Source organism: Corvus hawaiiensis, chromosome 14 (assembly GCF_020740725.1).
Source record: "Corvus hawaiiensis isolate bCorHaw1 chromosome 14, bCorHaw1.pri.cur, whole genome shotgun sequence".
In the NCBI taxonomy this organism is placed as follows: domain Eukaryota; kingdom Metazoa; phylum Chordata; class Aves; order Passeriformes; family Corvidae; genus Corvus; species Corvus hawaiiensis.
Genome location: NC_063226.1, coordinates 11979069 through 11990270, shown reverse-complemented (window position 1 = coordinate 11990270; position 11202 = coordinate 11979069). Strand labels below are relative to the sequence as shown.

Sequence of the window (11202 nt, the reverse complement as noted above, 5' to 3'; positions counted from 1 at the left end):
GCGGGCGGGGCCGCCCCGCTCCCGCCCCGCTCCCCCCCCGCCGGGAGGGCGCCGGAAGCCGCCGGAAGCCGCCCTTCCGCCGCACCGCCGCCATGGTGCCCGCGTCCCGCTCCCGCTCCCCGAGCGCCGCCAGCCCCGAGCGCCGCGGCCGCCGGTGGCGGTCCCGGTCCCGGTCGCGGTCCCGGTCCCGCGAGCGCAATGGCCCGAGGCGCCTGAGCCACCGACGGAGCCGCAGCCGGTCCCGGAGCCCCGGCGCGCCGCGCTCCTCCGCGCACCACGGGCACCACCACCACGGCAAGGGCTGGCCTGAGTACTACGAGAAGGAGAAGGAGGAGATCCTGCGGCAGAGGTGAGCGCCGGCGTGGAGTCGGGCCTGCCCTGCCGGGTCCCGCTCTGCGCGGAAGGGACGGTGCTCCCGGGAGGGGCGGGCGGGGGCCTGGGGGTGTTGGGAGGACGGCCAGGCCTAGTTCTGTACGGTCTGTTCACGGGCTCTCCGTGCGTTCCCCGCGGACAGGGCCGCCCCGGGGGGACGGGACGGGGCTCCGCTGTAAGGGGGTTAACACCTGCTACCGCCGATCCTCTGCAGTGTGCGGAGCTCTGCTGCCAGATTCCCGGCCTGCGAGCTTGCTCCTTGCTCCTGGCTGTTTCTTTTCCTTACTGTAGCTGCTTTAGGCGATTAGAAACACTAACGTGTAGGACTTCAAATGTTTGTGTACTGGGTGTTGCAAACTAGGCGTCAGTGGTGGTGTTTTCCTTTACAGGAGACTCAATGAGAGAGAGAGAATTGGAGAACTAGGGGCACCTGAAGTCTGGGGGCTGTCCCCAAAAGTTCCTGACCCCGAGTAAGCCATATTCTTTCTTCATATTTTTTATAATCCCGATTACATGTTAGTTCAGTTTACAAAAATGCTTTATCCCTGCGCTAGTCATGGTGCCACAATATTTATTGTATCAGTTCCTTTCTGAAACAACATCATGAGATTACTACTTTTTTTTTCACCAAATAATTCCAATATACCAATTATGCAATATGTGATTTATTGTAGATCAGGTGACTTTTGTGTTGTGGTTCTGACAGCAGTTCCCAGGCTAAATTAGCTCTTTAATTTTTTGCTCCCTTGCAAGGATTGACTCAAAATGTGTATGGTCATATGTGTACCTTTGGTCTTGAGTACAACAAAACAGATGTTAAATAGTAAACTGTTTTTTTTATTCAGTTCCGATGAGCACACACCAGTAGAAGATGAAGAGGCAAAATCTAAGAGTAGTTCTTCAGATTCTAGCTCAGAAGGTATTTTGTTTGGCTTGCACAGCTTTTTTGAAAATGGGAAGCTACTGTAGCCTAGAATCTGCTGCTGCTGGTGCTTGCAGGAGGTTCCCTGGCTTAGATGGGTGGAATTGAGTAGGGTGGGCTCCAGCTCAAAGGAGAGCGTTTCTTTGGGAAGATCAGGGAATACATGGAACTAGATTTTCTTAGTTATCTAATGTTATCTTTAAAAACATTCCAGAGGAAAAGAAGAAAAAGAAGAAAAGAAAAAAGAAAAAAGGTAAAGCGTCCAAAAGAAAGCGCAGGAAACATTCTGAGGACAGCGACAGTGACTCAGAGTCTGAGCAGAACTCCAGTGGTAAGATAAGAGGGTTTCAGCTTGCAGTCTGGCCTCAGGAAATGGGATTTCTGAATTCAGCATCCACTGGGCCTCTCATGCCAGAGATCTGTTTGATATGTTCTCATATCGACCAATACTGCAGGGAGCTTTCTGCTAACGCTTTCCCGGTATAAACAAGTCCCATCCGTGTGTGTACTCCGGCATTCTGGTGGAGGCAGTTAGTGGTGGGAATAGGCTTAGGGTTAGGGTAGTTGTTATGGTAGTGGTTAGGGTAGTAGTTAGGTTAATGGTAGGGGTAGTGGTTAGTGTAATTCTTAGTGGAAGGGTTAGGGGAGTGGTTAGGCTTAGGATTAGGGTTGAGAGAATCAAAGAGCCTACAGCTCTAGGAACACTGGGGCTGGAAAAGGCATGCCAAGGCCATCCTGGCAAGGCCCCAACAGTGCTGCTCCTACATCTTTCTGATCTTGACCACCACCCCTGGTGATGGGGTTAGGCTTAGGGTTAGGGTTGAGAGAGTCTAAGAGCCTACATCTCCATGAATACTGAGGCTGGAAAAGGTATGCCATGTTATTCACAGTGCAGTAAACTACTTAGTTATAGCTAATCATCTGTTTTTGATAACAGATACGCTTTCTTTATTCAGATGAGGATAAAAAGAAAAGCAAGAAGAGGAAAAAGAAGACCAAAAAGTAAGTGTCGTGGTTGCTATGCGTCATTCTGGCTGCTTTTGGCTGGAGAGCAACTCAATTTTCTTTGCAGGCCTTGGGAGGGAGCCGGAGGACCTTCGGTGATTTGCAAGAGCTGGCAAATAATACTAATTTGATGCATTTTCTTTACATCTACACAATTGTGTAGCACAAGCAACTCCCTGTAGAGCCACTTTATAACACTCTATGAAAGTCATAACAGGACATATATATGTCTTGGTTTTGCTGTGAAGTATTTTATATGAAGCATAGCAGACAGCCAGTCTTCCTATAGGCAGAAGTTGCCTTGAGAAACGAATTGAGTATGATTCCAAGCACCTTCTTTCAGCTTAAATTTTGGTAAATAGCATGTCTGTCTGGCTTTGTCACAGGAAGAAGTATAAGAAAAAGAAAGCTAAGAAGAGCAGGAAGGAATCCAGTGATTCAAGTAGCGAAGATTCCGATGATGAAGTCCTTCAAGGGGATGATCTCTGGATTGAGAGGTCAAGTAGGTTCACCTGACTTTAAACTTGGGTGGAAACTTTTTGATGTCCTTTTTGTGAATTCTCTGTTAGGTGTTGCTGACACTTCGGATAACAAAGAACAATGGGCACAAGATTAATCTTCCTCATTATTTGATTGTTGCAGAAAATACTGAAGCTGATAGTTTGATTGGACCTGAGGCTCCCAAAACTCATGCGTCTCAGGATGACAGGCCTTTGAAGTGAGTAGCCAGCTCTAATGGTACTTTGATCAAATCAAGTAAATCAAGTGTGAAAGTTACTGCTCAAAAGGGCTGTTGCAACAATAAAGCATGCAGAGGGAGAAATGCTGTGCCAGAAACTCACAGACAGAAGTGCTAGTGGTGTTAGACTTTCCCCTGGCCTGAATTTGGGTAGAAAAGTCTGATTTATGCTTTTTAGCCTTGATTCCTAGAAAATCAATTGTAACTGCCTTTATTCTAATGGTCTGCAGTATTGTGACTTTGTAGTCTCATCAGAATGAACTCAGCTGATAATTTAAGATGTTGTTGCTAGTGTTGCCATAAGGAAGAAACAGGCCAATATGTGGGAAAGAATGAGGAAGTGTTTAAAAATGCAGCTGTATATAACAGTGAACAGGGAAGTTGGATGTTTAGCTCAGGCTCTCTCTATCTGAAACTGGTTGAAATGACCACTTTTGGTTTTTTAGCTATGGACATGCCCTCCTGCCTGGCGAAGGTGCAGCCATGGCAGAGTACGTAAAAGCAGGGAAACGCATTCCCCGCAGAGGTGAAATCGGCTTGACGAGTGAAGAGATTGCATCATTTGAGAGCTCTGGTTATGTCATGAGTGGCAGCAGGTATGGTTTTCATGATGGCAATGGTTCAGTGGAATTTTTAAGAGCTGTTTTCTCTGCTGGCTGAACGGAAGACTGCTTCCAAGCTTTACTTGCAAGCATGGAGGAGAAGGTGCTCTATGTGCTTGCAATAATCTACACTAAACACCCCATTGCTAGAGATGGATAGTGAGTTTTTCAAGGACACTTTCTCCTCAAGAGCAAAAGTTCTTTCCAGGCAATACTCTTCTTATTATTTCATATGAGGAGGTGCTTGTGTCAAGTGGCTCAAAGGTGGTCTGTGTGGACAGCCCTGGGAATGTGCTGACCCTTCAGCAGGAGATAAATCAATGTGTGAGAGGTTGGCTGCACTTTTTTCTCAATGACCAACAAGAATCTCACTTAAATTTTGGTGAGCCAGCGGCTGACACCCTGGGGGTAGGGGAGGCTTCTGACTGACTGCCTGAGAGCAGACACCCCCACAAATCAGTTCCTTGCTCTGCCATGCTCCTTCTTGGGAAGGTTAGTGTGCAGTTTGGATTATCTAGTATAGGTGTATCTGTTTTGCCAGTTGGCAAGGTCAGCACAAAAGATGCAGATACCAACTTCAAGGAGTCAGTGTAATTTGCTACAGTGCAAAACTGCAAAGAATTACAAAGGACAAGCTAAGTAATGCACCTAATCATTACTGCAAAAGATTGCCTAGAGTGATTAAGAAAGATACATCACCAGTTAGACTATTACTTTACCATGATGCAGATCTACACATCATCTAGGGAGCCCCAGTCACAGCAAAGGATTGGAGAACCATTCCTGGGAATTCCTACATGGTGTGTCCACCTGTAGGTGAGGCCTCCATCTTTGCTGTGAGAGGGCCCACCTTTTAGACTGTAGAATAAACAAGCTTACACAACTTCTAGTGCAAAAATGTCTGGTTTCATCCTCCTCTTGGGTTCCACCCAAAGCCTGGCCAGGGCTCGAGGAGGAACCAAAGAAGTTGGCTTTGATCATATACCTTCAAACAAGGCTAGTTGTCTGATTTCATGCCTTTGTCTGGCTTCTAAATGCAGAAAGATAAATATATTCTTATCACACTACATATTTCACTAATGGTATGCATATTACATTAATGAGTGGATACAAATATAACATTTTGTTGGAAGGTTCATCTAGAGGTCAGCTTTGGCTCAGAGCCTGTTGTTCAGGCCTTAGTACTTAAGTATCTTTATTTAAAGCCCCTGAAGACATTCAGGCCAGTTAGTGGATGCGAGCTGTGGCAGGGCACTGACACCCCTCTGCCCATGCTGATGTGCCCTGTGTTCTCCCCCGCAGACATCGCCGCATGGAAGCTGTGCGTCTGCGTAAAGAGAACCAGATCTACAGCGCAGATGAGAAGAGAGCTCTGGCATCCTTCAACCAGGAGGAGAGGAGGAAACGAGAGAATAAGATCCTTGCAAGCTTTCGAGAGATGGTCTACAGAAAGACTAAAGGCAAAGAGGAAAAATAATGCTTTGTTTGAGCTGTACACCATAGATTGCACCACGTGGCAGCTAACCCAGTCCAGTTGTGATTTGAAAAAAGCTGCAGGTGCTGCAGCACCTTTCACCCAGCAGAGCCAAACCTCAGGAGTGTATTACTTGTGTCAAGGAAACAGTTATTTTCATCAGATTTTTTGGATGGCTTGTTGACTAAGGAATCCCTGTAAAGAGAAGGGCTACAAGGCAGGAACAGGCAGGGAAGATTAGAGGTGTCGATGTTCTGTGCTCACTTTGAATCAGACAAGCCAAAGAATCCCATGGGAAGGCTTTGTTACCTAATGCCAATAAGTGTGATTTTTTTTATTCCATTTATTTTGATTAATCATAGGATCATTTAGCTTGGAAAGACCTTTAACAAGCTATTAGCACCAGTAGCAAAAATGAAGGAGGTCCTGTGTTCCTGTTTTAAGATCTAGGACTGTCCACTTCGCTATTTTTTCACAAGTCTTTTAGATTTAGGTTTTTTCTCAAAACAGTTGAGTTTGTGGTTCAAACCAGACTTGTAAATATTTTGTAAATGAGTTTGTAATACAGATGGGCTTCAGTTACTTCAGAGGAAGCAGATTGCAACTGGGGTGTAAATTAACAGTAATAGGAGGGTCTGATCTTCAATCCACTGAAACGCACGATGAAGAACTAAGTTGCTTGCTTCTTTTTCTCCTATGTTATACATAGGCATCAGTGCAGTTGGGTGCAGTGATTGGAACCCCTGGATGTACGCAGGTGGTAACAAGGATGCATCTTTCAATTTATTTGAAATGGTTTTGTTTATGAAATGTTCTAGATTAAACCCTTGTTTTAACTCCTGTAGTATTTTACTTTGGTCTGTTTCAGCAGTACTACATGGCTTGCTTTAAACTCTGCTTGGAGGCCTTGATGAGGCAGTGCTTATTTGGTGATTATCTCTGATTCAACTGCATATTTCCAGACATACCCCTGGAACTTGTTTTTCTCAAATGTTTTTGAAAACAAAATGGTTTTGAGAGGTGGGTTGTTTCTTTTTTGTTCTCCTACCTTCTTTTTTTTTTTTTTTTGGGTTCCTCTAAGTTTAGCAGCAGACATGTCTTGTATATTTGTATCAAGAAAATAAAAGTCCTAAAGTCCTATAATGTTTTCCCTGGAGTTCCACAGACCTGGCATTCCCAAACAGCAAATCCTGCCCAGCTGCCTCTTCCCATTTAGATTCTGGAACCTGGTTCCATTGTGCTGTCCCCACCCATACCTGCCAGGGACTGTCACACACAGCCAGCTGCCATGTCAGGGCATAGCTGATTTTGCACAGGTTCAATGCTTTTTATGTATCCACAAAGTAGAAATGCTTCTAAGAAAGAGCCTTTCTTTCTTCATTGTGTTTATTTGGTTCTCCACAACAGAGTATTGGTGATGGTGAATTGGAGCTGTTCATCGGAAAGCAAGTCTTTCTGTGCACGCTATTTTATTTTCAATTATGTCCTTAAGCCACTTTTCTCTAAACTGACACTGTTCTGGCCTGGAGAATGAAATAAAAACAAAGTAAATTCTAAGCATAATACTGAATCCAAGTTTGGCCAGCTGAGAGCTGGCCTTTATTCACCACGTAAGGCTGCAATAAAGACCCCCACCTAGACCCGTGTAAAGCAGGACAAATTTCTGGAGAAGGCATATGCCCACAGGGTGGCTATTCATGCCTCTAGGGGTGTGAAGCTAGTGATAAGCAGGGTCATTTCATAGCAAGATTTTTACAACTTCCACTTCTCTGCTATTACTGCAAACTTACTTACATCGAGCTCCCGGTTTGGTTTTAGAATGGAAAAGCTTGCTAAAACAGAAGAGTAATATTTACCTCCGTATCAGCCTGCTGGACTCCAGCCTGTAGAAGACCTCCACAGGTGCGGTCTACAAGAGAGCAGAGACAGGACAGAGGCCATGTACAGCCCCTCAAAAAGCAGACATTGTACTTAAGTGAGAGCTACTATTTACTTCAAAAATAACCCGGATATTTGGTTGGGGCAGGAGGGAAGATGGTGCTCAGGGAGTGGCTGGGCATTGGTTGGCAAGTGGTAATTGTTTTCATTTGCATCACGTGTCTTTCATGGCATTTTTTTCTCAGTTTGGTTTTTTTTCCAATTTATTACTATTATTCTATTTATTTTTCTTACATTATTACACTTTTTTTTTACACTTTCAATTCTCTCCCCCATTCCATGGTGGTGGGGAAGGAGTGAGTGAGCAGCTCTGTGATGCTTAGTTGCCAGCTGGCGTTAAACCACGGACTACTGTTTGGGGATCCATAACTATTAAGTAGAAACACTAAGGTCGAGTATGACTAAGCCTGGAGGAAAGAAGTCTACTCAGTGCAATTTATTTCATTTTTTTCTCCTGAGCTGCAAGAGCTTACTGTACAGGTGCAAACTGCAGGCTGATCAGGAAAGGGATTCTGAGACAGCTTGAAGAGTGAAGTGTCACTCCCTCTCTACTGACCCCTCATTCTGTAACTCACCTCTACGCAGCCCTTTTTACAGCTACCCAGAACAATTGTTGCTTGGAAGGGGAAGATGGTAAGAGCAGGAAGGCAGATGTAGGATCCTGCCAGATTCTGTTTGTCACATTCTGTCAGTCAATGATTTGGGAACTAACCCAGCCTCCTGCTCTGTGCCTTGCTCCCCTTGCTAATTGAGGGCATGTTTCTTTTAGGCCATGTCCAAATCTCCTGCCATTGCTCCAGCAATGTCCAGACCTTGTCAGCATCTTCATGAGAACTGCTGGCTCCTTGCCAGTCTCTCCACTGTCCTGGCATTTCCCTGCCTCAGAAATGCCACTGTACTCTTGTCCCTTAAAGGACTGGTCCATCTACACCATTTCTGAGTACTTACGTCAGGTCTGAATTTGGAGATCACTATAACAAAGTAGACACTAGCTGTTGCTTGTGGGATGGGTTTTCTGCGTGTTGGGATGCCCCAGCAAGCTCTGTAATGGTACCTCTTGCTGTCCTTCAGTTCTTCTTCCTTGAGAAATTCTGAGTGGTGAAGCCAGCTCTCGTGAATGTCCCATGTCTGTTGAATAAATGCATCACACTGAGACTCCCTCTGTCTAGTAGAGCTGATTTGAGAGTGGTGCTAAAAAGGAACAGAGGTGCTCTCCTTTAATTTTTCGTACTTCTTAACAGTGGGAAGGTGTGGCCTTCCTGAGTGGATGGAATTGTGACTCACAGAAATGAGTTCTTCAATTTGCTGCCATCCTCTCTCCACTGTGAAGTTCTTGGCTGTGGTCCACAGGATATTTCTGATGAAATGCTTGGTTTCTAAAGCAGATAAAATGCTGACAAATCCTCCTGGAAAGACCCCAACACATTCTAGTAGAGGAAACACTAGATACCTTTCTCTTTTTCCTTGGCCTCTGGAAGGCATTTGTCTGTACCGCTTCTCTCATTTTCTGGGGGGATGTGATCTTTCTCCTCACTGGCAGCTTTTTCCTCTTCCTTGTCCATTGGCTTCACCTTTAGAGAGATACACGCACAAACGCTGAGAGAGCACCGGTCTGAGAGCTGCAGGCCCCGTCTGAGGAACATGGGGATCAGCGGGCAGTCCCTCACTGTCCCTGGTTCGTACCTCGGCCCTGCTCACCCCGCTTGGGGCTCCCTGGGCGGCGGCTGCTGCTCCCCCGCTGCCCCGGCCAGGCCGGGGGTCCCGAGGCGCGGCGGGGGCCGCTCGGGGCTCTCCGGTCCCGGGCGGGATCTCCGGCCCCGGGGAGCTGTGCCCGGGCCCGGCGCTGCGCCTGCCGCTGTGCGGGGCCCCGCGGGCACGAGCAGCGTGCCGTCACCATGGCGAGGCCGTGCCGCTCCCGGCAACCCCGCGGCATTTCCTGCCCTGCCCTGCCAGCCCCGCGGCCCCCGAAAACGCCTCCCCAGCACCGCAGCCTCCCGGGAAGGAAAGACGGTATGAGCAAGAAAACAGCTGTGGGATCCAGGCAGATTCTCTGCTTGTCATATTTTTGCCGTTCTGGACAATTCGGGAGCTAAAGCAGCCTCCAGTCTGTGCTCTGCCAGGCAGAGACTGTCCAGCCCGGTGCACTGAGGTGCTGCAGGCTCTGAACACCAACACTTGCAACACACAGCTCTTCAGAGGGAAAGGACCACGGGTACTGTATGAGAAGCCAGAAATGTTTTAGCAGATTCAGGGTACTGAATTTCCAGCAGCTGCTCTTCCAGGATGACAAGAGGCCTTGGGGCAGGGGGCAGGAGGTGCTCCACGTGCTGGAGCAGAGATTCCCCTGCAGCCCGTGGTGCAAGACCATGGTAAGGCAGCTGTGCCCCTGCGGGTCCATGATGGAGCAGAGATCAACCTGCACCCCAGGACCAACCCCTCTGCTGGAGCAGGTGGATGTATCCAGGCTGCGATCCCGTGGGAAGCTCATGCTGAAATAGGCTCCTGGCAGGACCTCCGTGCCCATGGAGAGAGGAGCCCACACTGGAGCAGGTTTGCAGGTCAGCAGGACTTGTCACCCTGCTGGAGCAGCTGATTCCTGAAGGACTGCATCTTATCTGTGGGACCCATGCTGGAGCAGTTAATGAAGAACTGCAGCCCATGGGAAGCACTCACACTGGAGAAGTTAGTGAAGAAGTCTCCCATGGGAGGGACCCCATGCTGGAGCAGGGGAAGAGTGTAAGGAGTCCTCCCCTGAGGAGGAAGGAGCAGCAGAGACATGGGATGGCATTTACCACAGCCCCCATTCCCCATCACCCTGTGCAGCTCAGCAGGGAGGAGGTAGAGAATATCATGAGCGAAGCTGAACCCAGGAAGAAGAGAGGAGTGGGGGGAAGGTGTTTTATTATTTAATTTCTCATTGCCCTGCTCTTATTTGTCAATACATTAAAGGAATTTCTCTGAGTCGAATCTCATTTGCCTGTGACAGTAACTGATGAATGGTCTCTCCCTGTCCTCGTCTCAGCTCATGAGCCTTTCTTTCTCTCCCCTGTCCAGCTGAGGACAGGAGTGATAAAGTGGGTTTGGTGGGCACCTGGTGTCCAGCAAGGGTCACCCCGCCACAGCAACACAGATACAAGGGCTGAACACATGTATAGCTTTATTTAAGAGTTAGATCATTTTCTATAGATACATGGATTTTTCAAAGCGTTGCCACCTTAGTCTATGTTCTCCAGACCCTGGAAAAGAAAAAATAACAGCTATATTTGTGTCATTCTTGCCACTAATGTGCAACAAAGCATATCTGAAAATGCAGATTTTCAAACTATATTTAATTACCCAAGCCTTAATTAGAACAAAATTAAAATGCACATCCCCAGAGGCAGGCCAGCTGCAGGCATAGAGTGAGATCTGACAGCCCCAAGAGCGACCAGTGTCCACCTCATCGGCCGTCCCTGAGCTCGGGGATGGGGGAGCAGCGCCTGGGTCCCGCTTCCCCCCGGCGGTACCTGCCCAGCGCCCCCAAAACCTGCCTTGGGCACATAGTGCTTGTTGACCCCCGACAGCCGCCGGTCCCTTTCCAGCAGGGTCCACTCGTAGGGATAGCGGGCGATCCTCTTCTCCTGCAGGCACAGAGCTGCCTGTTATAGGCCTCGGGCAGAGGCTCCCGAGGGAAGGCGGGGCGCGGGGGAAGGGGAGCCTCGGGAGGAAAGGGATACCAGAGGGATGCAGGGGACTGGGGGATAAGGGCGGCTCCGCTGGGGAAGTGGAGCCTCAGGGTCCCGAATGCCGGGGGGTGCCGCCCCGCCCCGCGCTGACCTTGCCGCCGTGGCACACGCGGTGCATAAAGACGGTGGCGATGCCGGGGACGCTGAGGCAGACGCCCATGATGGCCATGCCGGGCAGGATCTCGTACCACATCCCGCCGGTGCTGGTGCTGGTATCGGTGCCGCTGCCCCTGCGCCGAGTGCCGGGGCACTCCCGGCCTGCCCCGCGCCTTTCCCGGCCTGCCCCGCGCCCCCTCACAGCCCAGCGGGCCCGAGCGGGCGGCGGGAGCGACAGCGCTGTCGAGGAACAGTCCCTTGGCAAGGAATGAGGCCGTGCCTGCGTCCCAGTTCGCACGATACCGATCCCGGTCCCGGTCCCGGTCGCT

The 11202-nt window shown here is 48.9% G+C and overlaps 3 protein-coding genes across 3 annotated transcripts; 1 reads left to right on the top strand and 2 right to left on the bottom strand.

Moving 5' to 3' along the window:
- The first annotated feature begins 92 nt into the window (after positions 1 to 92).
- Positions 93 to 5207, top strand: LOC125333321 (NFKB activating protein). The gene is made up of 9 exons (XM_048319182.1): positions 93 to 349; positions 762 to 842; positions 1218 to 1291; positions 1509 to 1625; positions 2251 to 2296; positions 2686 to 2801; positions 2942 to 3017; positions 3485 to 3634; positions 4943 to 5207. The coding sequence occupies exons 1-9, from the start codon at positions 93 to 95 to the stop codon at positions 5115 to 5117; spliced, it is 1092 nt and encodes a 363-aa protein (XP_048175139.1). The 3' UTR covers positions 5118 to 5207.
- Positions 5208 to 5933: 726 nt separating this feature from the next.
- On the bottom strand, positions 5934 to 8889 carry AKAP14 (A-kinase anchoring protein 14). Its single transcript, XM_048319183.1, has 6 exons — positions 8736 to 8889; positions 8503 to 8623; positions 8337 to 8428; positions 8001 to 8243; positions 6971 to 7023; positions 5934 to 6637 (listed from the first exon to the last, which is right to left on the bottom strand). Exons 2-6 carry the CDS (start codon positions 8612 to 8614, stop codon positions 6550 to 6552), a joined length of 588 nt encoding a protein of 195 aa, XP_048175140.1. The 5' UTR covers positions 8615 to 8623; positions 8736 to 8889; the 3' UTR covers positions 5934 to 6549.
- Positions 8890 to 10192: 1303 nt separating this feature from the next.
- NDUFA1 (NADH:ubiquinone oxidoreductase subunit A1) lies at positions 10193 to 11101 on the bottom strand. The gene is made up of 3 exons (XM_048319161.1): positions 10869 to 11101; positions 10583 to 10672; positions 10193 to 10288 (listed from the first exon to the last, which is right to left on the bottom strand). Exons 1-3 carry the CDS (start codon positions 10968 to 10970, stop codon positions 10268 to 10270), a joined length of 213 nt encoding a protein of 70 aa, XP_048175118.1. The 5' UTR covers positions 10971 to 11101; the 3' UTR covers positions 10193 to 10267.
- Positions 11102 to 11202: the final 101 nt, after the last annotated feature.